The 27,051-nt window shown below is 56.3% G+C and overlaps 12 protein-coding genes across 12 annotated transcripts; 7 read left to right on the top strand and 5 right to left on the bottom strand.

The window, feature by feature from the left end:
• Positions 1 to 320: 320 nt before the first annotated feature.
• PG994_002438 (uncharacterized protein) lies at positions 321 to 1,526 on the top strand (the record flags this gene model as incomplete). The annotated part of the gene is given in 3 exon segments (XM_066853847.1): positions 321 to 608; positions 625 to 855; positions 972 to 1,526. 3 exon segments carry the CDS (start codon positions 321 to 323, stop codon positions 1,524 to 1,526), a joined length of 1,074 nt encoding a protein of 357 aa, XP_066721988.1.
• A 782-nt stretch (positions 1,527 to 2,308) lies between these two features.
• On the bottom strand, positions 2,309 to 3,662 carry PG994_002437 (uncharacterized protein; the record flags this gene model as incomplete). The annotated part of the gene is made up of 2 exons (XM_066853846.1): positions 2,309 to 3,245; positions 3,481 to 3,662. The coding sequence occupies 2 exons, from the start codon at positions 3,660 to 3,662 to the stop codon at positions 2,309 to 2,311; spliced, it is 1,119 nt and encodes a 372-aa protein (XP_066721987.1).
• An 858-nt stretch (positions 3,663 to 4,520) lies between these two features.
• PG994_002436 (uncharacterized protein) lies at positions 4,521 to 6,019 on the bottom strand (the record flags this gene model as incomplete). The annotated part of the gene is made up of 3 exons (XM_066853845.1): positions 4,521 to 4,701; positions 4,780 to 4,991; positions 5,075 to 6,019. 3 exons carry the CDS (start codon positions 6,017 to 6,019, stop codon positions 4,521 to 4,523), a joined length of 1,338 nt encoding a protein of 445 aa, XP_066721986.1.
• A 1,744-nt stretch (positions 6,020 to 7,763) lies between these two features.
• Positions 7,764 to 8,045, top strand: PG994_002435 (uncharacterized protein; the record flags this gene model as incomplete). The annotated part of the gene is made up of 1 exon (XM_066853844.1): positions 7,764 to 8,045. One exon carries the CDS (start codon positions 7,764 to 7,766, stop codon positions 8,043 to 8,045), a length of 282 nt encoding a protein of 93 aa, XP_066721985.1.
• Positions 8,046 to 8,303: 258 nt separating this feature from the next.
• PG994_002434 (uncharacterized protein) lies at positions 8,304 to 9,217 on the top strand (the record flags this gene model as incomplete). The annotated part of the gene is made up of 2 exons (XM_066853843.1): positions 8,304 to 8,406; positions 8,553 to 9,217. 2 exons carry the CDS (start codon positions 8,304 to 8,306, stop codon positions 9,215 to 9,217), a joined length of 768 nt encoding a protein of 255 aa, XP_066721984.1.
• Positions 9,218 to 9,899: 682 nt separating this feature from the next.
• On the bottom strand, positions 9,900 to 11,680 carry PG994_002433 (Arp2/3 complex subunit- actin nucleation center; the record flags this gene model as incomplete). The annotated part of the gene is made up of 7 exons (XM_066853842.1): positions 9,900 to 9,965; positions 10,032 to 10,865; positions 10,966 to 11,052; positions 11,107 to 11,153; positions 11,224 to 11,451; positions 11,529 to 11,551; positions 11,646 to 11,680. The coding sequence occupies 7 exons, from the start codon at positions 11,678 to 11,680 to the stop codon at positions 9,900 to 9,902; spliced, it is 1,320 nt and encodes a 439-aa protein (XP_066721983.1).
• A 1,597-nt stretch (positions 11,681 to 13,277) lies between these two features.
• On the top strand, positions 13,278 to 15,286 carry PG994_002432 (asparaginase domain-containing protein; the record flags this gene model as incomplete). The annotated part of the gene is made up of 4 exons (XM_066853841.1): positions 13,278 to 13,681; positions 13,738 to 13,937; positions 13,996 to 14,240; positions 14,309 to 15,286. The coding sequence occupies 4 exons, from the start codon at positions 13,278 to 13,280 to the stop codon at positions 15,284 to 15,286; spliced, it is 1,827 nt and encodes a 608-aa protein (XP_066721982.1).
• A 662-nt stretch (positions 15,287 to 15,948) lies between these two features.
• PG994_002431 (uncharacterized protein) lies at positions 15,949 to 17,117 on the bottom strand (the record flags this gene model as incomplete). The annotated part of the gene is given in 2 exon segments (XM_066853840.1): positions 15,949 to 16,875; positions 16,893 to 17,117. 2 exon segments carry the CDS (start codon positions 17,115 to 17,117, stop codon positions 15,949 to 15,951), a joined length of 1,152 nt encoding a protein of 383 aa, XP_066721981.1.
• Positions 17,118 to 19,078: 1,961 nt separating this feature from the next.
• PG994_002430 (RING finger protein B) lies at positions 19,079 to 21,336 on the top strand (the record flags this gene model as incomplete). The annotated part of the gene is made up of 2 exons (XM_066853839.1): positions 19,079 to 19,840; positions 19,948 to 21,336. The coding sequence occupies 2 exons, from the start codon at positions 19,079 to 19,081 to the stop codon at positions 21,334 to 21,336; spliced, it is 2,151 nt and encodes a 716-aa protein (XP_066721980.1).
• A 423-nt stretch (positions 21,337 to 21,759) lies between these two features.
• Positions 21,760 to 23,753, bottom strand: PG994_002429 (gamma-glutamyltranspeptidase; the record flags this gene model as incomplete). The annotated part of the gene is made up of 2 exons (XM_066853838.1): positions 21,760 to 23,684; positions 23,750 to 23,753. The coding sequence occupies 2 exons, from the start codon at positions 23,751 to 23,753 to the stop codon at positions 21,760 to 21,762; spliced, it is 1,929 nt and encodes a 642-aa protein (XP_066721979.1).
• A 736-nt stretch (positions 23,754 to 24,489) lies between these two features.
• Positions 24,490 to 26,109, top strand: PG994_002428 (S-adenosyl-L-methionine-dependent methyltransferase; the record flags this gene model as incomplete). The annotated part of the gene is made up of 1 exon (XM_066853837.1): positions 24,490 to 26,109. One exon carries the CDS (start codon positions 24,490 to 24,492, stop codon positions 26,107 to 26,109), a length of 1,620 nt encoding a protein of 539 aa, XP_066721978.1.
• A 589-nt stretch (positions 26,110 to 26,698) lies between these two features.
• PG994_002427 (uncharacterized protein) lies at positions 26,699 to 26,986 on the top strand (the record flags this gene model as incomplete). Its single annotated transcript, XM_066853836.1, has 1 exon — positions 26,699 to 26,986. The coding sequence occupies one exon, from the start codon at positions 26,699 to 26,701 to the stop codon at positions 26,984 to 26,986; it is 288 nt and encodes a 95-aa protein (XP_066721977.1).
• Between the last annotated feature and the right edge of the window lie 65 nt (positions 26,987 to 27,051).

Raw genomic sequence — 27,051 nt, 5'->3', positions numbered from 1 at the left:
ACCGTGGTTTCGTTTTCTCCCGCAGCAGCAAATGGCCCGACTTTTTCATCAGCCTGCTACGTACGTCGAGCAGAGAGTACCCAAGGAGCCTGTGAGCCTTGGCCGGTGGCTTGGCGAGTGCCCTTTTATATGTGGTCGTGCGGTCTTGTTGACGTTGAACAGGAGTTGAGGCTCTTGGCGGGTCCATATTGCCCAGACCAAACAAGCGCCCTATGAGAGAGCTTGATTCTACCACGTGTGCTCAGAATAATGCCTTACTAGTGGGCTGCCATCGCCAACCGTTCCTGGGGTGTGTACGCCAAGCGAGCGTGGGAGCTAAGATGTCGATCCCTGACGAGGGATCCACATTGGCTGATGTCGAGGAGTACAACAACCGGGATTCGAGCAAGCGGTGGTACCAGAAGGACATCTTCGACCTGCCCAACATCGGGAACCTGCCCGACTGGTACTCGGATGCACGATTTGCCCAGCAATACTTCACGGGCACGAACCCTACCACCATCAGACAAGCCGGAGAGTGGACCAAGATTTTCCTGGACGCAGCGACCGACCCGAAAGATGGCCAGATGAAGGCCAAGATCAGCCAGAGAGCAGCCGAGTCCCCCCGAGTCACTCTACGTGCAGGATTATTCTTACTTCCGCGCGGCTGCAGGAACTAACGACTTCCGCTGTGAATTCAAGGAGACCTACCAGGAGGGGGGTAAGAAGAAGGAGCGGCAGGCGTATCGGTATGCCCTGTCCTCGGTCTGCCTCTTCAACCTGGCAGACAATGGAATTCTTGAGCCACTCGCCATCATCATCGACTGGCGCGGCAGCGCCGACAAATCGGTCTTTATTTACAACAAGGAGCTGAACGTAGATGAGCAGAAGGGAGATTGGGCATGGCGACATGGTAAGTAGCTGGCAAAAATCCTTCTTCCCCCTAACGTTAGACCCCTCCCAAACCACTAACTATCGTCATCATCTCCTAGCCAAAACATGTGTACCAGGCCTGGTCGCGCGAGATGCGCGCGCCCGTGGCGGAGCAAGGGGCGAACCTGGGCTCGTTCCCCGAACTGAGGACGTTCGAGGCCCTCGTCGACTGCGTCACCATGCGCATCCACATCGCGAGCCCGCAGCACACGTCGGTCAACTACCTGCAGAACTACTACCAGGCCTTCGTGGTCAACAAGCCACCCGCCTTGTACCGCGACCAGCTGCTGGGCTACGGGGAGGCCGACCTCGTCGCCGCGCTGCCCATGAATCACCCGCACGAGTGGCTGCTGGCGTCGCGCATCCCGTACCTGCTCTCGTTCAAGCCGGGAGACAAAGAGTCGCTCATCATCTACGCCGCGTCCAAGTACCACGTGTACAAGTACAAGAAGAGCGAGAAGGAGCAGAAGATCAAGGAGGCCGCGGCGCGGTTCTACGAGGCGCTCGCCAGGTCCGAGTCGGAGTTCAAGACTTATGCGGAGGCTACTGATGACCAGACCATTACCTACGACGTCCTGAGCCCGAGCTGGAATGCGGTTAGCATCTTGATCTGAGCGGGCCGTGGGCTAGTTGGCCCGTTAGGGAATGAAGTAAAACACCGTGAGGAAAGTTACTTAGTAGGTTTAGGGGCCGCTATCTTGAACTTCCTGTTCCTACCAGGCGGAGGGTTTGATGGATCAAAATAGTTGTTAAAACCTGCAAACGTTTATTATGGTCGGTGATGGCGAAGACAAGGAACGCGTTAAGCGAATATCTAAAAAGTCTCTCATTTAGCATCAAGAACCCATTGTCTGGTTTTTTAGTCGCGATGTGTCATTGATGAAGCTCATGTGTTTCAAGGTGAATGAGTTTATTAGTCAGTTCCCCTAACTGTACAGCCGCATTCCGATGATGAAGATCCCACTCACTCACCAGACCAAGCATGCTGTTACTTTTCCGCGTCAATCATCTTCCCAGGCCATGGAGTAATCGAGAACAGATCGAGTGAAATATTAACAGTACCCCATTAGGTAAACAGTAATCGACTTTGGCCAACCAAAAGTATGCATCGATGGACCGTGAAACCTGGCCCAACGACAAGAAGCCGCTGTGAAGTGATGCAATAGAGATACACTGGGCGCTGTGAAAACACCATACCATGCCCTTTCCCTAATCAAAGCCAGCCCTACAAAACTCCATTCGCTTTTTTTACACAGCCAAAGCATTCAAAGATCAAATACAATGCCCAGGACAGGGCTGCCAGTGTATGCCACTAAGTGGGCTTCAACTGAAGCTCGCCTGGTCTTCCTTCGTTCCTTGTTGGTTAAAAGAACACCACCGACGACGGCAATATCGCTCAATCCTCGATCTCGGACAACTCGTCATCCATAAACAGCTTTGGGATTCGCATGTGCAGCAAGCCGTCCTTGACCTCGGTGGTGACATGGCCCTGGTCGATGTCGACGTGGAAGCTGAAGGCGCGGGCAAAGGCGCAGTCGCGGCGCTCCCGCATCAGGAAGTGGAACGGGTGCTTCCAGCTGATGCTGCTGCTGCTCCCGTCGCTGCTGCCGCCGCCCCCGTTGCTGTTGAAGTTGAACATGCTGCTCCTCCTCTTATTGTTAAAGCTGCCGCCGGTATTGTTGCTGTTGCCGTTGCCACCACCAACGAACCCCCCGAAGCTGCCGCTCCGCTTGAACTTGTCCTGCCTCGGCAGCAGGTACTGTTGCTCCTTCCCGCCCCTCCCGGCCGTCCGATCCTCAGGGTGGTACTGGTGGTGATGGTGCCACTGCTGCGTGCACTGGCGGCAGTTGTCGTCGTGGGACCAGACCCGCGTCAGCCCGCCGCCGTCCTTGGCCTCCTCCTCCTCCTCCTCCTCGACCGTCTCGGGCGGGCGCTGGGCGTCGGCCTCGACCAGGAGCACGCGCGAGTTGGTCCAGTTGAGCCGGATGTCGTCGGTCACGACCCCGGGGAGCTCCACGTCGATAAAATAGGCGTCGTCGCTCTCGCGGATGTCGGTGCAGGGGCTCCGCACCTCGGCCGCGGCGACGGCGGCGCGGGGTGCATGAGGTCTTGGAACAGGTGGTTCACCTTCTGGCTGGCGCTGGACAGGAACGGCATGTTGTTGCTGTTTCCGCTGTGCTGTGGGTGCAGTTGGTGGTGGTGGTGGTGGGGTGGTTCGGGGAACGTCTCGGGGACGCCTGTGACTAAGTAGTGCGGCAGTGGTGATAACATGAAGAGTACTGACATAATCCGTCTGAACTAATGTTTGGAGAAGTCTGCGTTTCAAGAGAAGCCTTGAAAGTCCGTGTAAGTAAAGTATCAGGAATCAGTGTGATCAGGCCTACTACCAAATTTATTTATTGGGGGCACAGTCTTCCCCGATTCCCGGGGTCACATTGGGGTATCATCATGTGAAATAAGGAATAACAGGATCCCTCCCCGCCCCCCTCGTAACGGCAGCGCGATCCATAGCGAGCCAGCGAGCTATTGGATGGGAAGTTCATTTTTACTGTGCTGTTTCTCGTTTACTCATATTCTGTTGTCAGGATGGGCATGGTCTCCTGATGGTAGGTTGGGGATGGCCTGACCAGGATCCGGCAGTGGAACGATGCCTCCCCGCTAAATCCCCAACAGGGGGGTGCTGCCGGACGCCGCCGCGGGAAGATACCGGGCTGCGCCGCTGCGGTCTGGCCGCGCCTTTTACGTACCATCGTCGTCATTCCATTCAAATCCAAATGAATGGTTACATCCAATATTATTTAGAATTCGATAGCGATTGTCCTTTATGTGTGTCGAACTTGGGCGATCAGGGTCTGCCAAGTGGCCCAAGTCGTTGTACGGTAGTAACCGGTGCTTGATCACGGTGCAGTTTCTCCTAAATTTAGACGATCTAACCTAACTGCCGGCACACACAATACGAGCAACTCGAAAAACAGATACGCAACATGACGCCAGCATTTGTTGAACCTCCAACTAGTTTTATTCAACATGTTTTTGATATTGCCTTCGTATATTAGTTGTCTTCCACCAGCGAACCATTTTATTCCAGGCTCCTCGGTAGATCTAACCGAAGCCGCCGAGTCAGTGACTCCACTGAATGGTCGTGATGGGTCTGATGGACGTCCGAATAAGGTTTCTTTGAGAAAAAGCACGATGCGATCGGACGGCGCAAGTGGAGAAACGACGAGATCAAGAGGAAAAGCTCGATGTCGCTATTCGCCGAGATATGGACGACGCTTCTCGGGGACATCCCGGGTTTGCGCTACTTGCGTTATGCGTTATGCTATCAGATATGTATCACGTAGTACGGCTAAAACTGTCAACTCCGATTTTGTTGATCTTACAGCAGCCCTGACGAGGTTAGGTAGGTCATAACTATCCTACAACGCTCGGAACACCCGCAAAAGTGAAAATTTACGGATGCGATCTCTTATGGAATGGGAGGAAAAGTCCTGTCGCAAAATCCGGCGTTGCCGCCAGCTCACGGGGAAATGTAAGGAACGCTTGGTGGGCGTCAAGAGTTGAGGTTTATCATTATTTACATCATTATTTGGGTGTGCCACCACCATTCAATTAAAATCCGGCGGGTATTTTTGTTCGACACACTGCGGATACGTCCAGTATATCAACCCCGTTACCAAATGGTTCAACACGCGCCGCCTCAGGGGTATCTCCGGCTTGTGGTGTTTGGTCATGTCATACTCGAACATTAGAAGGACGTTGCCGATGCAGTTCAGTAGTCGGAACAACCTAGCCCGCAGAAATCAGTATAGTACCCATAGGAATATTCATCTTGAGTAAAAGGCGCCTAAGAAGAATATAACTCACATATTCACCGTGAAGAACACCAGTGCTGCAATGGTAGCAGCGCGTATCGGGCTGCGAAGATGTATCTCCAGGTTTTTCGCCACCATGTAAAGGGGTGGTATCCATAGTCCGAGAATTGTGAGCTCGACCAGCGCGACCCAGTGATACGTCCTCACGTAGTTGCCCCTGAGCACGAGGAACGCCATACACACCCACAGCAATACGAAGTTGATCTGCAAATCTCAGCCGTTAGTATACGAAAAAGAGGTTCATATGAGGGGTGCGGGTAAATCAGGAATAGGCTGTTATGACATACCACGGCCGGCACGAACACCGCCAAATCCTCCCGAAAGTACGCCAGACTCAGCGCCCCCGCGACCACGCCGACGGAGAACTGCGCGAACCCCAGCAGCAGAAAGCACCAGAGCACGCGGTAGTAGCGCTCGTAGCAGGCCGCGTGGAACTGCTCGCTGGCGCCGCTATGGGTGCCGCCAACGACGGGCCAGCCGCACCAGCGGCACACCCAGGCGCGGCCCGCGTTGGCGAGCACGACGGCGTCGCCGACGTGCAGGTCGCGCGCCTGCACGCTGCAGCGGAAGCACTTGGAGGCCAGCGGGTGCGACCCGGGCTGCAGGATCAGGGCCGGCGTCGTTTCGGTTGCCTCGTCGTCGGGCATGTAGTGGCACACCTGGCACACGCCGGCGAACTGGCTCGCGAGCGCTTGGGGCCCGCCGAATAGCTCGCGCACGAAGTCGGGCGTTAGTAGGTCGTGATAGAAGCGGCAGGTGCGGCGCAGGCGCTCGACGTCGCCGAAGCGCAGCTGGTCGATGATGAGGTAGTGCAGCTCGAGCGGCAAGTTCATCAGCCGGCTGGGCGCGTCCGGGTCGTACGCCGCGGCGGACCCGTTGGCCGCCTCCCATTTCTCGCGCATGCGGTCGGCGATGGTCTCGAGCGGCATAATGGCGCTCCGGATCAGCGGCGACCCGGGCGGGTGCTCCACCAGGTTGCCCTCCTCGTCGTAGATGGGCGAGGGCACGCGGTGCAGGCCCTCGACGCCGCGGCGCACGAGGAACTCGAGGCCGCTCGTCGGCGTGATGGAGTTGAGCGAGTTGCGCTTCTCGACCACGCGCAGGGAGTCGCGCAGCTCGAGGCGCAGCGAGTCCCGCTTGTCGCCCGGCCGCGACCGCCACGAGGCCCGCCGCTCGCTCTTGAGCGACGTCGGCCGCGAGCGCCGCGAAAAAGGGCCGTCTTCGAAGTCCATCTTCTCTTCTCTGGCTGGCCGGCCTCTCTGGCTGGGGGGTGGGGGTGATGAAAGTGGGATGGGATCTCGAAAAAACGAACAATGGGCGAATTGTCGAAATTCGATCCTCCGCCTCAATGCGGGTTGGGTATTTGCGGTAGTAGGTAGAATTGTCCGTTACCCAGAGGACGCCATTGGTCACGGGAGAGTGGGACTTGCGGAGGTTTCTATGCGGGCAGAGATTGAAATTGACTTGCTACTTTAAAACGTACTTAGGTTACCATCGCATCGAATGTAACACCATTGACTTGTTTGGTGGTGGTTTTTTTCTTCCCCTGGGCCGCCCCCATGAAACTCCAGATGTAACAGGGCAAGGGGTGGAGAAGTTGAAACGGGATCGACGGACGTTAGAGACGCATCGGAATTAGGATTGTTTCGACGACAGGCTGACAGCCTTGTTCTGCTTGTTCTTCATTTGCTTGTCGTCTCTCTGCAGCCTCGAGACGACGACATGTGAGGTGAGATGTTTATCCATTTCCCTCTTCGTTTGGGCCGCCTTTCCTTTCGTCTAGTGCGCAGCTCACATGGTCGCTGTCAGTTGCTGACTGGTGCCACGTTTCAGAATAGAACCCCGCCATCGACGCTTTGGGTATTCACCATGGTGCATCCCTACCTAAGGTAAGTACGAATGCCAATGAGAGGGCAATCACTGGGTAATTATTCGTTTCAATTGGCTCGAGTCACAACCGACAGACCAATTTCTGTGAGCGAACTTGGAAAGAAACGACCTCTCGTCTAAAAGGTCTTGAAGCTGGCTGATAGGTAGTAATTCGACTTCCGAGACCAGAGAAGTTTCATTCCCGCATGGCCGAGCTCAGCTGCAGCCGTATCTAGCCGCTGCACTGCATATACTATGCACGTGTCATGGCCGTGCCGGTAAACTGGGTGGCTGGAGGCTGATGTTCAAGTTCAGCTGTCCCAGTGAACATCTCTGATAACTACAAGCGGCTGTCCCAGTGAACATCTCTGATAACTACAAGCGCCCTCTGCCGGGTCTCATGAAAAGCACACGGCAAGGCCAGCAACAGCACGGCGGCCCGAATAGATATAGCCCGGAGCTACAGCTTTTAGCTCGGCAGCCCTGTGGGCCCGGACCTTACAGCGAAAGGTCGGTCACTGCAGTCGAGATACACCATCTCAGTTCTGTCTGGTTCGGCGACACTCCTCAAGGTCCCCATTGAGTCTACAGAAGCTCTTATGTGGCGAGGACCCGTCAAGGTGTCTCTTGGCATCGCCTACCCTGCCAAGGCCTAGGTTTATACTTATGCAGGACCTATGGGTTGCGGCGCATACCTAGAACAGGCCGGTCCGGTCCCGAAAAAGCTAACTCGAGCGGTTCTGTCTTGTTCGATCGATCGGCCCTCGCGATCGTGGTTAGGTACTCTAAATTGACTCATACAGAATAGCTAACTGCAATAGAAAGGATTCTGCCATACTATGCAGGTCGGTCTGGACCAAGGGGTGGCTTGCCAGAAAGTGATTAGTTCGTGACCTTGGAATGGCGTTTTGGGCGTGCCAGGGCACATAACCGACATGTAATGAGGATTTACATCTGATGGAAACGCCTTTCACTGCTGCTCGAGAGAAATTTATAAGGAGCACACGGCCCGATAATAACCATTTTCATTCTCCACGCCATTCGTTAGCTCGTCCAGTATCACCCTGAAAGGAAAACAGACGACAGCCGCAGACAGCAGCAGTCACGATGAGGTACTTGTCAGCGCTCTCCATCCTCGCGGGGGCAGGGGCCGTCATGGCCGCAGACCCGAACTCTGCAGATCCGGACTCTCCCCCCTTGGATGAGGACGGAAAGCCTTTCCCCGGGGTCTGGGTTCAGGTCGCGTCGACCTCGTACTACTGCTACGCAGACAACTGCGCGCGAGCCGTGACGGGCACCCGGACCAATACCGATATGCCACGCCAATCCGTTCGGATGGCCGACTGCTCCAGATACATGCTCACGACATATACTCCTGCGCCAGTGTAAGACAACAGACCCATTTCCAAGTCCAACCCCCCAATCTTGCATTACCTTCTTTACTTCACCTCCCGTCCCCGTGTCTCTTTATCCCCCGCAACGAGAAGTTGGTCGTATACCTGATATCCGGCAGCGTGAAATGTAACTAGGAGACGTAGGACCACGACGACGACTATGACCGTAACGATCACGGCTGCAACGGGCAATGCCCAAAGAAAGAGAGTAGCCGCCACCACCCCCACCCCCGTATCTTCTGGGCTTCGTATCATGCAACCTCCAATAGCGGCCCCGACCGGCGTCCCCTACTACGCAAGCTTCTGCACCGAGGCATTTGCTGGGGCCACGCCCCATTACTCCTCGGCTTGCAACTGTAAGACCTACTGCTCGCCGCTCCTATTTTTCCTTATATATGAGTATATATAGAGAGGGAGAAGGGGAGGGAGAGAGAGAAAGATGTCATCTCCCCCCCTCCCCTCTTGAGGTACGTGGATGAATGATTGGGCTAACTTGGGACAGGCTGGTCCATCACGGCCACGACCAAGACCCTCCCCGGGAGCACCTCCACCGTCACGCAGACAACCACGATCACGTTCACGCCCCCGCCCCTGTCCCCCTGCTCGCCGCCGCAAAACTGCGGGAACTTCGGCGACTCGCAATGCCCGGACGACTCCGCCAACTACTGCGCCTGCCTCGACGACACCAGCGGCGCCGCGACCTGCTACGCCTTCCCGAACGGCATGGACTGCTCCACCTTCACGCAGTGCACCACCAACGGGCAGTGTCCGAGCGGCACCTCGTGCAGCCTGAACTGGTGCTGCGACTACGGCATCTGCGCGCCCATCCAGGCGGCCGGGACCTGCCCCAACAAGAACGCCGCCCGCGCCGTCTTCGCCAGGCGGAAGCGGGACGCGCGGGCTGAAGTGGCGCGCTCCGTGGCTGCTGCTGCGGCTGCTGCTGCCACTTCTGCCACTTCTGCCACTTCTGCCACTTCTGCCACTGCCCCCGACGACGACGACGACGATGAGGATTTGGATGATGATGAGTATGATGAGGAGGGTGATGTTGCCCGCAGAGATGACGACGGTGACGACGTTACCACCTCTGTCATCATGTGCCCTACGGGCCCTTGCGGTACCACCACCATCACCGCGGAGCCTCAGACGACGACCACATCTGAGTGAATCATGCGTGGGTCGGGGAAAGCCAGGTAAGACTGGCCGAGTATATAGATGGAGATTGGAGAGGGCGGTAGGGAGCAAATTTGACGGATTTAATAAGGATCGAAGCAATGGTAGGAAAAAGGGAGCAGAGCACATATGTACACTAGTCTGCGACTCCAACGGCAATATACTTTACTTATATACTGATTTACCTACCACTCTCTCACACGCTGCGGCACTGTGTTGGTTTCCGGAAAGGCGAACCCGCCCTACCTTGCTTGCATACTCCTCTTCCCGTTTGGGCAACTGCCCTGATTCGGACTGGATTCGGGCTTTGGCCAAGAAACAGTTCGGGCTGGCTGGCTGCGCTGTCAGATCTACGACGAGAACAAGGGGCAGATAGGGGTTCGGAAATCGCTGAGATACGCGACACTCTGAAAACGGCTGCACTACGAGCAGCAAGTATCTAATTCCTTGGAGTATTCTAGAATGTACTTTGGCGTCACATATGATGCCTTGCAACTTTTTGGCTGTGAATGTCCGTATCGGCACAAAAGGCACAAAGAAAAAGGGCGAAGTACGACACTCGCCTCACCCATGGCAGCTGAATGTCGTAAATTGAACATGGTGTTGTATTGTCCACTGGCTTCTCCTATACATGAAGTTTTTAAGAAACCTTTTCGCCCGTGAAAGTAAGGGAAATCTAAGAGCCACCCGGACCTCCAAGCAAGGCAAATCTTCTGACGATACTCGGTCCATATTCTTGGTACTATCGCGCATGTGTTAGCAAGTGGCTCCCAACAACAGAAAAAGGAAAAAAGATGGGGCGACAAACCTCAGCCTTCGTGTGGCAGTACGAGCGGAACTCGGGCGTCTGTCCCAGCAAGCTACCTCCGAACCAGGGACCGTGTCTTTGACGCTTGTGTGTAATGACCTGCACTTCCAAACCGCCACTCCGCGCGCCACCACTGCGAACCTCGCTGGCCCGGATTCGGGCATCGACCAGGTGCTTGATGTCTCGTTGTAATCGGCGGCCGAAGTCCTTGTAGAGCGTGCTACCACCGGACAACACAATGTTCTTGTAGAGACCCCGACGCACATCGATAGGACTCTGCTGGATGACACCGTCCACGACCACGGGCAGAGGGGTCAGGAAATCGGACGAGTAGATTTCGGGGTTGAAAAAGATCTCGGGCGCCAAGAAACGCTCGTAACCGACATCGACAGACACCTCGCGGCCACCGGGCTGTCTGACGAGGTGCTTGACGAATTTGGTCGGGTCGCGGTCGTACCGGGAGAACTCCTTGACGATGTCGGGGCAGACGTAGCAGTGCTCCTCCTTGATCTCCTGTGCCGTCTTCAGGGAGCTGTCGGCCTCGCCTCGGTCGCGGAGCAGGGACTGGACGAAGTAGGTGATGTCTCGACCGGCGATGGGAATGGACTTTATCGAGGAGCCGATGACATAACCCTCGGCGACGGGGATGACGTGGGTGACACCATCACCCGAATCGATGACGGTACCGGTGAGCGAGCGATCCGACACCTTTGCTGACGTCCACGAGGCAGCAAGGGCAAGGACGGCCTGGACGGCAATGTAGAGACCGGCGCAGTTGAAAGACTCGAAGAAAATCTCGGCCGTGTTTTCTCGGTTCTCGGGAGGGTTCAGAGGCTGTGGGGCGGCTTGTCAGTACCTCAGGGGTGCCTTTGCTCGATCGGGCATCTGTAGGTTTGATTGGACTGCCCCAAGGGGTAATGGGAGCTCAACTTACAGGCTCCGTCAGTAGGAAGTAGTGGTCTTCAGGCTCGACTCGCAGGTACTTGAAGATGGAGTTTGACCAAAAGCGCTCCATGTGATCCTATCCCGGCATCAGTTGTCTGTTCCAGCCCGTTCATTCTCGAGGAGCCCATACCCAGTTTTCTATTTGACCGTGACGGATGGGGTAGTGTAATCCGTATCCTGGGCGCGTTTTGGTTCAGCACTTGTTCTTGTATCTGCTCTCAATTGGCAGCTGGCTCCTGGCTCTTACCTGGTCCTCCTGAAGCCGCGATGGCCTCGTCGCCAATGAAGAAGTCGAGATCCTCGGTTCCTCGCTTGCCCGACAGATGGCCAGCAGGGCCGGCGCCTCCCGTCAAGAAAGTGGGCTTGTTCACGACGGCGGGTCGACCAGAGCCGGTACCGCCGCCACCGCCTGCGGCACCTTTCGTTGCGATGGCGGTCGGGAAGACGAAGGAGGGAGAGTCGTTACCGGCGAAACCTAGAGACGCCCAGGGCGCAAGGTAAGTAAGAGGGACATGCGCAAGGGAGTGGTGGTCGGATGGGAGAAAATCGTACCAAGCTTCGAAAAGCCCGTACCGCTATGGTTCGAAAATCAAGTCAGCAAATACACGGGATTCCAGCTTGGCCGTCGCTGTCGGGATTGCGGGGTTGGGAGGTGAAGGGCGAACGTACTTGTCCATGACAACGGCCGGCGTTTGGTTCGCCATTTTGGAGGAGGATACAGCACCCGCTGATTGAAAGGCAATTGGAGAGTGTTTGGAGGTGTTGGGCGCGGCGAGGTGGTCGACTTTTCGGGGGGTAGTTGGGAAGCGGGTGTCGTGGTGCTCTCCCAACACTGGGAATAATTACGTTGCCTATCACCAAGAGTTGCAGGGAGTAGCGGCAGCTTGTCGTTCGGGCTGTGATGTAGGGGGTTGTGGCGGTGCGGTGCTAGGCAGAGACCACTGTAAATGTGTGGCTGGTACTTTGGTGGGGTTCATTTCTCCAGCCAGAGCCTGAGAGCTCTGCACCCACTGACAGTGGCAGGTGAGCTGCCCAAAGAGCTGGGATCAATGCTTTGCCCCACCAAGATTACTGAGCTTAGCTAAGAGGTCAATTGCTGTGCATCCTGACGACGAAGCTCAATGGGATGCAAGCAGGCAACAACAGCTTAGCTTTCGATCATATATCATCACCTGTGAGTTTGCGCACTTGAGCTATGGCGACATGTTAGAATCCGAAACTTTCATGAAGAAGATTGCAAGTAGTAACGCCCTTTGTCTGCTAGATAGATGGGTATATGGTGAAACAGTGCTGGGCATAATGATGGCGTCGAGAGTCTTGTAGAAACCTCCAAGGAAGGCACTACATTCAACGTCCACCGCAGAAACACCAAGTAAAACCAGGTAAAGGAAGGAAGGAAGCCACACCCGACTGACTTGACTCTGATTCATCCAGCCGAGGCTGAGCACTGAGGTCATCCCATTTGGTCCTGAATCTCTGTCAACCTCTGTTCTTCCTCCATCATCAACTCCATCCCGGAGTTGGCCCATATCGTTATACCCATTGGGCACTCTCCGCCGCAGCATTTCTAGTCATCAAGGCCTTTACACAGCATTATTATAGAGGTCTCATCTTTGCCAGTGCATGGCTTGCACCGTCATCTCCAAATTCAACTCACTTCTCTTCTTCTGTTGAGTGAATGGGCGACGATATCCTGAAGTTCCGGTCTTTGTTGTCCATCTACGACGAAAGGGGCGACCTGGTCCAGCTCTTTTCCGGCTCCCGATCCAACACTATACCGCCGGGGACCCATTAACAACCTCTGACCCAAGGCTCGAGTCCCAGGCTTTTGGGTTATTGTTACCAGCAGCTCTGGTACTATCGTCGACTCCGTCATCAACCCCTCGACCAAGTGCCGAGCAAGACCAAGGAAGCTCTGCTACAGTAGGCTCTCGTCCACCGCTCCAGTACAGTTATTCCTCCAAGATCTGGAACTTCCCAGCTACCACCTTCTCTTCAACCTCCTCGTCGTCGTCTCGGTTGGCGACCCACCACGCCGATCCCCACAAACAGGCACAAATCCTCAACTTCTGCACCTACACATGCTGGGTACCATTCCAAGACGATACACTTCTGACATGCAATAACCTAGTCCCAAGTGGAACGACCATATTGCTTGACCAGTCGTGTACTCCACGCCGCCAACAGATGCAAAGGAAATCCCTGAGACCCCGAAACACAATACAACTCCTGGGTTTCCCCATCTCTTGACCACACAAAGCGGGTTTGCAAACAGCAAGGCCAACACGGGCAATCATCTCCATGTCTGACCAAGACAGCAAGCGACACCTTCCACAGGAAGGTGGGCAAATGAACAACCATTCCTACCACTCCGGCAAGAGAAAGCTCGGGCAAGACAAACCTGAATATTCTCAGCCAACTCGCTCGCAACGGGTTAGTAGTCCTTCCACCATGAGCTATGACGGGGAGTTTGACTTAGATCCTAACGATGAATTTAAGACCGACATCTTCCAAGAAGGCACTGAAGTACCTGCATGGCACAATGCTACGCCCGTCTCAGATCCAGCATTGGCAGCCTGGCTGGACGGTGGAGCAGATCGCAAAGGTAGACGCTGGAAGCCGCCTGTTTCCGCCATCTTCATCCACGCTGGGGCTGGCTACCACAGTACTGCCAATGAACGCATGCATCTACAAGCTTGTAGCGAGTGAGTGGCGATTACTACCCCAACGTGACGGATCAAGCTTATACTGACAACCCCAGTGCTGCGCGTACCGGCATGATCGCTCTCAAGAGTGGCCTTTCGGCTACCGATGCGGTTGAAGCAGCCATCAGAATCCTCGAGGACAAGGAGATTACCAACGCAGGCTATGGCAGCAATCTGTCCATAGATGGAACGGTCGAGTGTGATGCTACTGTTGTTGACCACTACGGCCGCAGCGGCGCTTGCGGTGCTGTCCCCAGTAAGAAATAAATTTTCGACTCGCATTGTTGCATCAAGCTGACAGACGCATCTCCCAGATATCAAGAACCCAGTGAGCCTGGCCAAGCTGATACTCGACAGCAGCAACGAGCCCCTCTCTCTGCGACGAGTTCCTCCCAATCTTCTGGTCGGCAATGGCGCCAAGGACTTTGCCTGGGAGAAGAAAATGCCTATTGTGCCCAACGAGCTCCTCATATCGCGCAATGCTCTGGATCGCTACAGCCGTTGGAGGGAGGATCTTAAGCGGGCCAAGCTGGGCGAGAAGCCCCCTCCGAGCAGATCAGTGCCCGCAACAACAAGAAGGACCTGCGCGACCACACCAATGCCATCATGACAGGAATGTGGAACGAGGGGCAACCGGACTCTCCGGGTCAGCCTAGCACGCCTTCGGAGAATGGAAACTCGCCCTCTCCTAAAAGCGCCTCGAACCCCCAATCTCCTCTACCCAGCTCTTCTCGACACTTGCCAAAGGAACGCGGTGTCCTGAATCTCCATCTCCTTGGTTCCACAGCAGCGCCGAAACTCGTGCTTCCCAGCCAGTCAGCCGTGGATGTGTCTGTCAACAAGCGACCGCGGTTCATAACCCATGATAGCAATACTTCAGAAAATTCCGATGGCCAGTATGACGACAGAATGGACGTCGACGATGGCTGCAACTCTCCACTGCGTCAGTCAACATTCTCCCTACTTGGAGGTACAAGGGCGACGGACCAAGACCAACCCGCCGAGCCTTCCAATAACGTCGATGCTGCACTCCAAGATGACCACATTACCGACACGGTCGGAGCCATAGCTATTGATCAAAATGGATTCATGGCCGCTGCCTCTTCTTCTGGTGGCATTGGCATGAAGTTCCGAGGCCGTGTCGGCCCAGCCGCCCTTGTCGGCATCGGCACCGCTATTGTTCCCGTCAGCGAGGACGACCCGGACGGCATCACGGTGGCTTCTGTGACCAGCGGCACCGGCGAGCACATGGCCACGACCATGGCAGCCCAAAAATGTGCTGAACGACTCTATCACGGAACCAGACGAGGGCCTAGTGGGGTCGATGTCCCGGAAGACGATGAGAGTGCCATTCTCCAGGGGTTCGTAGTTAATGACTTCCAACAGCACCCCGGCGTCAAATACTCGACTAGCGCCGGTGCCATCGGGGTCATGTCCGTCAAGAAAGCCCCCAAGGGCTACTACCTGTACTTTGCGCACAACACCGACAGCTTTGCTCTGGCGAGTATGAGCAGTCGTGACCGCGAACCATACTGCGTCATGAGCCGACTTCCCGAAGGTAGCTCTAGGGTCGCTCAAGGAGGAAGGAAGATTTCGGTAGATTGATGGAGTTTGTCATATTTCTTTTCTGTCTTGCAGAAGTGGACTTTGCTCAGGTTGCATGCAAGGAACACCTCTACTCTGCCCGCGAAGTCCTGATTAGTCTTGACTTCCTCACCGATCCTTCTACGACGAAACTGTTCCATTCCGCATTCTCGGCGTTGAACTTGATACCCTAGATTTTATTTTTGTCACCCTTCTTGTTGTTCGTTTACCTATTTCATGCGGGATGATCTTCCATGGCCCAAGCATCTCCAGCTGCGAGGTTTGCCTATAGGGCTTGTCGGGTGACACTGGTTGGTACTTGGGCAGTCGGTTAAGAGGGCAAATACTGGATAGGACAGATGATGAGACCTTTTATCGAGCCTTCAGACTGCACCTAATGGTTGAGCAAGGACCTGCCACGGTCCACAGCATCGAGGCCTCACTAGATAAAAACCATAGACCAGTATTCCTAGCATGAATTCTTCTTCTTATTCCCTCTATTCTCTTATCCCAGTGCAGTGCTAAACAGCAAATGATGAAAATGCCATGCTGAATCCTAGAAATGCTTTCTCTCCCTGAAACGCCGGAACCTGATGAAACCCAATCCTTATGCCTGCTTAGTCTCTGTGTGTATCCTGCAACGCAAATGATCCAATACAATGTGTGTTGCCCCTTGCCCGCCCTCAAGGTACCGGAGTGCCGGTGGCGCTGCCCGTCTCCTCGCGGCCGCCGACGCCGTTGATCTTCTTCTTCTTCTTCTTCCGCAGCACGACGGCGGGCTTTTGGCCGTAGTTGCCGAGGGCGAGCTGGGTGCCGCAGGTCAGGCAGCCGGCGCCGCCGGGCGGGACCTCGCAGAAGATGGAGAGGCAGACGCTGCAGACGAAGCCCGTGTCGACGACGGCGCGGTGGCAGAAGCAGGCGGCACGGAAGTCGACGCGATCCTGGGTCGCTTGGAGTAGGTGGGCGCGGGCCTCGGCGTCGGGCAGGAAGCCCAGCATGAGGTAGGTCAGCAGGCCGCGCGGGTTCAGGCTCGCGGCGACGTAGCTGCCGCCCGTGATGAAGGCGGCTTGCTGCAGGAAGGTGGGCGAGGCGTGCGGGGATAGGGACAAAGTGTCGATGGGGATCCGCGCGTGCGCGGCGGCGAAGACGGCGTTCATGGTCGCGATGTACTGGGCCGGCTCCGAGTCCGAGACGGAGAGGACGAGGATCCGGGCGTGCAGGGTCGGGGCTTGTTGGGCGCCGGCTACGACGGCGGCGGCGCCGCCGTTGCCGGCGGTGTTGCTGTTCCCAGTCGAGTTGGGGTCGGACGATGAGGGCTTCGCGGGCGCGAAGGACAGGGCTGTTTTGTTGATGTAGGCGAGGGCCGTCGTGAGGGCGCCGGCGACGAGGGTCGTGTAGGGGATGGCGCTCGCGTCGGTTTCGGCGATGAGGGATTGCAGGGAGGAGAGGATGGAGGACTCGATGGCGGCGAATTGGGGGTACTTGTTGGCTGAGGTCCCGAGGGTTGTGGCTTTGTGGTGATTCCCACTCCCGTTCACACCCGTCATTTCCACGTCTCCATCGCCGCCTGGGCCAGTCTTCTTCTTTTTGGAGGAGTTGCTGCTCGGGGGCTTTGGTAGAGCCAGACGGCACGGTGGCTGTGGGCGGCGAGGATGGCGACCTGGTTGTCGTTGCCGAAGGCGAGGTGGGCGTTGACGAAAACGAGGATGTTGGCGAGGGCGGCGGAGATGGACAGGGTCGGGCTCAGGGCCTGCCAGGCGCGCGGGTTGGTGTCGAGGACGATGGTGAGCAGCGAGGGCGTCTGGCCCGTGGCCGTGACCTCGTAGTGGTCCGAGGCGTCGATGCGGTTCATCTTGGGAGGCAGAGAAGCAGATGTCGTGGGAAGAAGAATCAGGACACACACACTGGAGGTACGCAGCGCGCAAGGACTCAGTGACGCATCAAGAAGCCCAGACAGGACATAACCGCCTGAGGTTGCGCAAGCTTGCTTGTTGCGGCTGTGCTGCTGTCGCTTCTTAAAATCTCGGTTTCGCGTAGTACACACTTCCACAACTGAATAGGCTGTGATACTTTGTTGCCTGACGTCTTTCACCGAAAGCTCATCCTAGATCAGATCCTACAGAGGACGAGTTGAGTGGTCTTAGCGAGATAAGCAACAAGTGACAAGGGAGGCCCGGACGTTCTGAAGCTTCAACATTTTAGTGGACCACGGTTTTGTTTTAGTGGCTTGGCCCCGGCAGAAACAACAGAAACAGCACATCGACTTCTTCCAGGCCAAACAGCCAACCGGCATTGCAGAGTTGCAGTGCAGTCAGTCAGTCAGTCAGGCTTCCTCGCTGGCATTTCCGGCCTGGCATGCCAAGGCCTCCAAATGAAGTCACTACATGCCTCCGTGTCGCAAAAGGAAAACAAACGTCTGGTTAGAAAGAACGGCCAAACAGTTGCACCAAGCCCTTTGCGCATCTCGCACTCAAATAACAGGCGAATCGGGCTTCAACATTCCACAGGTTGGACTCAGATGCGGGAGCGTAGGTTTGAGACAGCAGGTCTTGTCACAACTCAGGGGGGCCATGATGTTCTTGGCACATGGCATTGATCTTTTGGTATTTCTCCTTGCTTCAGTGGATGCAGTCGCCCATCAGCTTTCTATTCCGTGACTGATTTCAATCTATCTGAGCATGTAGTTGAAGTTCGTATGTATTGATTGATGGCTCCCTTCATCAGGTTTGATTTTAGGGAGAGGCGGGGCAGGATGCATCGAAGCTAATTGGTCTCGACTCTTCGACTAGGGTAGACGAGCTTTCCCCGCGACCAAAAGCTCATGTACTCCAACACACCTGACCAGATATTGGGACTGGCGCCGACGAACATTGTAAACATTTCCTCGTAAGGCTGAACCGAACCGAACAAGAGCCCTCAATCGTTTGAGCGGGTTGTACAGACCCGGTCCAGACTCTTTTATACTTTGTTTCCTCTGTTCGCTTGATCTTGATCTTGATCTTGACGCCACATCCCATTACGGCATCGTGACCACCCCGCCATACACCGTACGTACACGTCCAATCTCACCCATCCCACGCAATCCCCCTCCGTCATGCTCGAAGCAGCGTATGAGAGCTGCTTTTCCGTACCATCCGAACAGGCTGCACGACGCATGGTGAGCATTGCATGGCCCTGTGCCGCCCTAGATTCGCCCAGGGCGCCAGCAGAAAGGGCCATGTGAACAAGTCATCCTGCGTTCTGGTCGTACCCGTACCTCGACTATTGCCTCTTCCATACTAACTCCCTGACTGCATCAGGCGTATCACAGCCAACCCCCCCGCGAAAGGCAATAAAACAATAAACCCGCTCATACACGGCTGGCTTGCCCTGCAGGTGAATGAAGCCAATCCCCTTCTGACTTTGCTCTGCCTGCTCCCCTTGTCGCACATCCAAGGCAGCCAAGCGGCAAAAGCCCAAGTGTCCCGGATATCTTGGCGCTGCTTCTTATTAGACCTTGGGCTCTCTTCTCGTCAAGCCTGGACGATCTGTTTCCTCCCACCTTCGCCTCTTCCTCTCATACCCAGTTTGATTCAAGCTTACCTCAGAAGTTGATCCTACTGCTGTGCCCGAGGCCGTCTTACAGAAAAACAGAGGGATCATATAATTGACGAATATCTCTTCAACTGACGAATACAGTTGATCTATCTAATTCTTTTTCGCTTCATTCTACCCCTACCTACAATATACCGTCCGCGGTCCTCATTCCCACCCGGCCATTCTTGCATACTTGACTCAAATCTGCTATTGAGAGGCACTGCCCTGTCCATCACCATGGAGGAGGCCCAAATCGCCATCACCTCCAACAAGGAGGAAATGGCCAAACTGAGCAATCTGGACCAGGCTCAGCTACTTCTCGCACGCCTCATGCAGGGTGGTCAAGAAGACGTTGACACCTGCGAAGCTCTGGATCTCCTCACCAAGCTTCTCAACAATGACTTCGCCGCTTGCCAAAAGGACAAATCCCACAAGTCCATATGCAAAATCTTTGACGACGATTGTATCGACAGTGTCTTCAGCTATCTCGACATGAGACAGGCTGATCAAGTTCGTGGCCATGCCGTCTTGACCGTTTCTGCCTACCTGAAGGCGGCCGGAGATGACGGGTCCAAGGCCCTATCTCACTTTTTCTTCGACCGTATGAAGCGCGGCACTTACGACGACTACATCGTCGCCTTTTGTGTGGCTGCTGCCGTTTTTCCTATCGCGCCGGATATCACGGCCGAGATGTTCCTCAGTGAGGGCTTTCTGGGGAGCCTGGGACCCTTGATGCGACGCAAGTGGAAGAGCCGAAAGGTCGAGACGGCGTGCCTGGAAATGCTGAATGCTGCGTCCATGAACGCAAACTGCCGAGAGGCGATTATCAAGTACTGCACGGAATGGCTGGAGGAAGTGGTTGACCAGGACCCGAGCGAGTTGTCTTCAGCCGTCCACTCGGTCGACTTCGAAGTCGAGGGCACCCACGGATCCATCGCGATGCGGCGCCATTCGGAGGCGGTTCAGAACCTTGCGGCCGTCATTCTGGCCAAACTGAGGGTAGGCACTCTGAAGCTCCCCCTCGCTTCGCCCCCGGCGTTCGAACACTTGTACTGGAAGTGAAGTGGGGATGAACGTAGGATGGGCTGGCTGACCTGAGGCTTCAGGCGGTACCTTCGGCAGCACAGCCTGCGGGGGAGGGATTGGAGGGCTCGAGGGTCTCACTAGCAACGACCAGCATCGAGGACCTTGCCACCAAGTTCACGACCATGATACTAACCGATGCAGACCACGGGAAAAACCACGCCGTAGAAGGCCTGGCCTATGCCACGATTCAACCGGCGGTGAAAGAGGAGGTTATCAAGGACAAACAGCTGCTGCAAAACCTGGTGAAAATTTTGGCCGAGGCGACGCCCAAGTCCACCACGACTTACGGAGCGCTCAGCATTTTTCAGAATCTTACCAGGTATCGGCCTGCGCTATCGGAGGAGGAGAAGAAAATGAACCAGTTGAAGGCGTATGCCAACGCTGGAGGGAAGTTGGCGAAACCTAATGAGCTGGACAACGACGAGCATGTCGCAGCGCGGTGCAAAGCGGTGTTTGATGTTGGTCTCGTGCCGGTTCTTGTTACGCACAGCAGGAATGGGTCGCTCGCCTCTTTGGCTATCATCATCAGCATCATATACGCCCTCTCTGTCTCGGCCGCCCTTCGAGGTCAGCTGGCCCAACAGGGTGCTGTTGTTCTCTTGATCGCGGCATGGTCTGCCTTGCACACAACCGAAAATTCAGCAAAGCGGACGGCTGCGCAGGCCTTGGCCAGGATTCTGATCAGCACAAACCCCGCGCTGGTATTTGGTGGCAGTCGATCAAGACCACAAAGCTCAGCAATCCGTCCTCTGGCCTCCATCATCAAACCAGACCCGGCAGCAGAACGACGCGACCTTCTTCCCACCTTTGAGAGTTTGATGGCCCTGACGAACCTAGCGTCGACCGATGACGACACGCGCGTTACCATTATCCGCACCGCCTGGGAACCCATCGAGGAACAGATTTTGAGCTCGAACAGCAAAGTGACCAAAGCCGCGGTGGAACTGGTCTGCAACCTCGTCCAATGCTACGAGGGTGTCGAGCTGTACGGCGCCGACAACCCCAGGGCCAAGAACCGACTGCACATCCTCCTCGCCCTCGCCGATGCCGAAGACGAGGGCACGCGCAGTGCGGCCGGCGGCGCGTTAGCATCGCTCACGGCGTACGAACCGGTCATCAAGGGCATCCTGAACCGCGAGCGCGGCGTGGATATGCTGCTGGGGCTTTGCGCTGACGAGACGGAGGATCTGCGGCACCGGGGCGTGTTCGTGCTATACAACCTCCTGTCCTGCGAGGGCGAGACGGGCAAGGAGGCGCGCGCCAAGGTGCAGCTGGCGAACGGGTTCGAGATTCTGAAGGAGTGTGCCAAGAAGAGCCGGCGGGCCGAGGTCGTCGAGGTCACGGTGTCGGCGCTCAAGATTTTGGTGGAGGACGGGGGGTCGGCTCGGATCGTGGAGGAAGTCGATTGATTTGTTTATAGGAAGTCAAGCAATTTGCCTGCGAATCGATATTGTCTTCAGCTTTGGAGGCGAAGAAGAAATAGCTTATGATTGATTACTCATTCTGACATGACTGGTTACCTTGCAAAGTGTTTCATGACAATCTCTTCAAGTGGGTGTTAGTTTGAATGGTGTGAAGTATAAGCTGAAGGCATCCAAGATCAATTATGGCAGGGATGCCTCGGGAGCTTTCAAGTGTAATTGCACCTTAAGATTCAGGCAAATAGTTGAAAACTCCACTTACGCAATCTTATACGGTCATCCTGTAAAGTGATTTCTGAATCAGTGTCTATTTCTCTAACGGTTTCTCAAAGAACAAAATCCACTTGTGCTGATCTGATATATATACCGCAACTCTAAAAAGCAAGCAAGTAACGTTCTTCTTCTTCTCGCTCACGAACTCAGCCCGCCGCTGTTCTTCTGCCTGGTCTCCCCCACGGCCTCGAACCCAGCAATAGTGCTGCTTCCATCATCTCCCTCCTCGTCGTCCCCGGGCAGGACCCGGATGCCCTGGACGGCGCTGTAGCCCTCGCGGACCCAGCTGACGTTGTGGCCCCTGGCGGCCAGGCTCGCGACGGTGGCGTTGTCGAAGCTGTACTCGAACGTCGCCGTGTTGGGCATCAGCTGGTCGTGGAAGCGGGGCTCGCGGATGGCATCGAGCATAGTTATTTCTGTTGTTGTGGGGTTCTTCTTCTTCCCACGACGGCTCTCGAGCAGGCGCCAGGCGACTTGCATCGTCGAGCTCGGGATGCGGCTCCCGCCCGCGGCGCCGAGGACGGCGAACAGGCGAGCGGCGGTCGAGTTGGCGGACTGCTCCTCGATGATGACGGGGTTGATGGAGCTCAGGGGCCGCTTGCCGGGCCGCACGAAGTTGGCGGGCGAGGGCGCGTAGCCGAACTCGTTGGACACGCCCGGGATGCTGAAGTCGTTCATCTCGTTGTTGAGGATGACGCCCGTGGCGGGGACCATGACCAGGTTGCCGAACAGCAGGTTGACCGTCGTCGTCGACGAGACGGCCATGCCGGACGCGTCGGCCGTCACGATGTGCGAGGTGCCGTGCGAGGCGCGGGCGTAGACCGGGGTGCTGGGTTTGTTGCCGTTGGCTTCGTCGGTGGGGAAGTAGGCTTCGACCGGTTGGGTCGCGTTGTCGAGGATCTTGGCCCGGGTCAAGGCGGCGCCGGCATCGGAGAGCATGCGCTTCTCCAGCCGGGCTAGGCCGTCGCCTAGGAAGTCCGGGTCGCCGAGCTGCTGGTGCGCGGCGTAACCGAAACGCATGGCCTCGTCGAACCGGTGCATCGTCAGGTTGGCGTCTTCCTCAGCGTACGAGTGATACCCCTCCATCGTCTTCAGCGTCCCGAGGCACACGGCCCCGCTCGACGGCGCGCCCGTCGAGAAGAGCCGGAAGTCGTCGCCGTACGTGATGTTGATGGGCTCGCGCAGCAGGGCGCGGTAGTCGCGCATGTCGTCGAGCGTCATGGTGCCGTTGGCGGCCTGGAGGGCGGCGATGGTCGCATTCGCCAGGGCGCCCTCGTAGAAGACGTCGGCGCCGCCCGCGGCCACGGCGTCGAGGGTGGCGGCGTAGCGGCGGCGCGTCATGGTCTCGCCCAGCTGGACGAGGCTGCCGCTGGGCGCGAAGTCGCGCGCCCAGCTCGGGTCGTCGACTAGGAAGTTCCAGCCCGCGGCCTGCACGCCGTAGGCCATGTAGCGCACCATGTCCTCGGTGACCTCGAACCCTTCGCGCGCGACGTCGGCGGCCGGCTTCACGACGGCGTGCCAGGGCAGGGCACCGAACTTCTCGTGCGCCGCCTCGAGCCCGCGCAGCTCGCCCGGCACCGCCGCGGCCAGGCCGCCGAAGACGCTAGCCCGGACGTTGTGCTTGAACATGCCCTCGTAGGCGGCGGCGGGCGCGGCCTCGCGGTAGTCGATGACGGTGTAGTTACCGTGGGCGTCGCGCACGAGGGCGAAGCCGCCGCCGCCGAGGCCCGAGTGGTGCATACCGATGACGCCGACGCAGAGCTGGGCGCCGACCCAGGCGTCGACGGCGTTGCCGCCGCGGGCGAGCAGGTCGATGCCGATCTGGCTGCAGGTCTTGGACTCGGTGGCGACGGCGCCCTTGGTGCTACTGCTACTGCTACTGCTGCTGCTGCTCTCGTCGGAAGACGAGGATGAGGATGAGAGCGGGTGGGGATGGGGGAACACGGCCTGGTTCGTCCGGTAGCTTGGCGGTTGAATTGGTAACGTTATGTAAGCGGCTGCTGGGGAGGAAGTAGTAGATACCAGGAGAGCGATGAGGCTTCCGGGGATGGACTTGAGGAGCACTGGCAGTCTGTTAGTTGCCTGTAGGTTGCTCAATGTGTTACCGAAGTAGGTATGATGTACTTACCCATCTTGAAACCCCTTATAGACAAGACACCGTTGATGATCAGAACACGGGTTCTTGATTTCACCACCAAAACGCAACAATAAAGAGAAACAGAAAATTCTTATCTTATACCCAGACTCCGAACTCTCTGTGCTTATATTGGGAGATAGACCTCAACCTCGACCAGGTCCCGATGAGAGCGGATGACAAATAGCGTCCACTCCTAGCAAGTACCTAACCCGAGGTACTTACCTACTGAACAAAGATAAGATAAGCCCCAGAAGTTCGGCCCCCCACTAGATTAGGTGCAACCCGCTTATGCAGGGACCCGGCCAATGACCGAGCCTACATTGCAAGCATTTTATTTTATTTGACCGTCGCTTCAATTCAGTCCCCACTCGCTGAAAAGTGAAAGTGACTTGACTTGACTTGACTTGAGGAATCAAATCTGGATAACAAGTTGGTAAACAAAAAACCAATGCGAATCTCCCACCCAGGTCTATCGCGTCTTTTCCTGGGGAGCCGGTCAATTCTCGCCACTTCTTCCCCAACTCGGTCGTTCTCAGTCTCGGCAAGAATTGGGGACATGTCGTCTCCTTTCTGTTGCGGCGGCACCGCCCGTCACCTCGGCACCTCCGCCACAGGTGAACCAAAGTGCCGCTGCTGGTGCTGGTGCTGGTGCTAGTTCCGGGCCCCATCAGCAGGGCAAGCGGCCCTTCAAGCAGAATGGTGGCGGTCAGAATAAGCACTACAAAAAGAAGATGCGCAAGCGGGAACGCGACATGAAGTCGGGGTCCCACGAAGACATACTGGCCCTGGACATCAAGGCCTTGCTGGAGTCGCAAAATGCAACCGAGGGCGACGATGCTGGTCCTGCCGCAGAAGAAAGCCTGCCCGAGCAGGGAAGCCATATAGACGTGGAAGTGGTCGAGCTCTCCTCCACTGGTGACGGTCTGGCCCAGCTCAAGGGTTCCAAGCAGGTCTACGTCGTCCCCTTCGCCGTGCCCGGCGACACCGTCAAGGTGAAGGCGTACCGGCACATGCAGGAGGGCTACACCATCGCCGACTTCATCTCCATCGTGAAGCCCTCGCCCCTGCGCGACGACTCGCGGATCAACTGCAAGTACTTCACCACCTGCTCCGGCTGCCAGTTCCAGATGCTCGACTACGCCGAGCAGCTGCGCCTCAAGCGCCGCATCGTCGAGAAGGCCTACCGCAACTTCTCCGAGCTGCCCCCCGAGCTCGTCCCCACCATCCAGGACACCATCGGCAGCCCGCTCCAGTACGGCTACCGGACCAAGCTGACGCCCCACTTTGACGGCCCGTCCGGCTGGTCCCGCGGCAAGAACCCCTTCACCAGCCGGCCGCCCATCGGCTACATGCCCAAGGGGTCGCGGAAAACCATCGATATCGAGGACTGCCCCATCGGCACCGACGCGGTGCGGGTGGGTATGAAGAAGGAGCGCGAAAGGATGGAGACCGAGTTCAACAAGTACACGCGCGGCTCCACCATTCTTCTCCGAGAAAGCACCCAGCGCGTACGGAAGGACGCCCCGGCCCCCGAGCCCCCCGTGCCGTCGGATGCCGTCGTGGTCGAGTCGGATCGGCATACGGACTACAAGACGTGCGTGACGGACAACAAGGGCATGTCCACCGAGTACATCGACGACTTTGTCTTCCACAACCCCGCCGGCTCCTTCTTCCAGAACAATAACTCCATCCTGCCCCCCTTTACCGACTACATCCGCCAGCACATCCTCCCCAAGTCTGACTCTAATAGTCCACCCATCAAGTACCTGGTCGACGCCTACTCGGGCTCGGGCCTCTTCACCATCACGCTGTCGTCGCAATTCCAGCAGAGCGTCGGCATCGACATCGCGGAGCAGTCGATCGAGTACGCGCGCAAGAACGCGAGCGCCAACAACCTGCCGCCTTCGCAGGCCAAGTTCATCGCGGCCGACGCCAACGAGCTCTTCGGCAGCCTGGGCGACTACCCACCCGACGAGACCGTCGTCATGCTCGACCCGCCGCGCAAGGGCTGCGACGCCAATTTTATCCGGCAGCTGCTCCGGTTTGGGCCTAAGCGTGTTGTGTATGTCAGCTGCAACGTGCACACCCAGGCGCGCGACGTGGGGCTGCTGGTCCGGGGCGAGACGGGCGAGGCGGACAAGGCAGGAGGCGAGCAAGAAGCCGTCGAGGGCGGCACGGGAAAGAAGGTGCGGTATGATATCGAGAGTCTGATTGGATTCGATTTCTTCCCGCAGACGGGGCATGTCGAGGGTGTGGCGGTGTTGAATAGGGTGGATGTGGAAGAGAGTCGGACTACTACGGAGATGAAGGGGGTTGAAGGCGAGGCTAAACAGGAGCCTACACAAGCATGATGAGATCTGCTTAAGCTTGGCTGAATGAGGTATGATTGGATCATGAGCAGTGCTATACTATACCTGTCTTGCTGCATGACTAAGTGAACATAGTAGAACTTCGTCACCACAGATGACTCTTACTCTTGGACAACAATGTCTATGTGGAAGTCGTCTTGACGTACTCATAATCAGTATTAATTCCATCAAGGTTGCTTGCTGGTATATAGAATAATATGGCTACACACCGTACTCCTTCACCTTTCGAAGATAATTACGCCATAGCAGTCAGGCTTAGAACATAGTCGTTGACCTAGCGAAATAAGCAACGAGCTGAAATGATGTATAATGTTATTAAACAGCCACTTCACAGGAGAACAAAGAACTGCTTTCACGCACAATGCCCATGTCTACAATTTTCTTTATTTGGTTAAATACAAGGCTTTCTGCCACAATTTTATGCATCTCGGTCATTGTCTCAACGAGAAATCGAGGGATCCCAACGGAACCAAGACCAAGCAAGGGAAGTTATCGCGGAACATATTTCCAGGATACACTACATCTTCAAGAGACAACACCCCGCCCCAAACAAAGATAGCCTTGAGCAGTAATGGCGCCTCTTTCCACCACCCTCGCCGTGGCGTCCTTCTATGTCATGTTCCTCGCCGTCGTGATCGGGGGCGCGTACCTGTTCTCGCGCGCGACGACGTCTGCTGCCCCAGTTGATGGTAGCGGCGAGCTTGCCCACGAAAGTGGCGAGGGTAGTGGTGGGTATACTAGTAGGGATAATGATTACGATCAAGAATCATATCCTTCTGATGTCCGAAACGCCCAAGCCTATTCTCATTATACCTTGTTGGATGATACAGATAACGACGGTTTCTGGGGAGAAAATTAACGGGATACTGAAATGTAGACTCCTGTCTTTTGGGTCATAATGGAGCTCATCATTAGTAGGATACT

Source organism: Apiospora phragmitis (genome assembly GCF_038363925.1).
Source record: "Apiospora phragmitis strain CBS 135458 chromosome Unknown utg000002l:1.0-5516284.0:1.0-5523493.0, whole genome shotgun sequence".
Lineage (NCBI taxonomy): Eukaryota > Fungi > Ascomycota > Sordariomycetes > Amphisphaeriales > Apiosporaceae > Apiospora > Apiospora phragmitis.
This window is presented reverse-complemented; position numbering and strand designations above follow the sequence as displayed.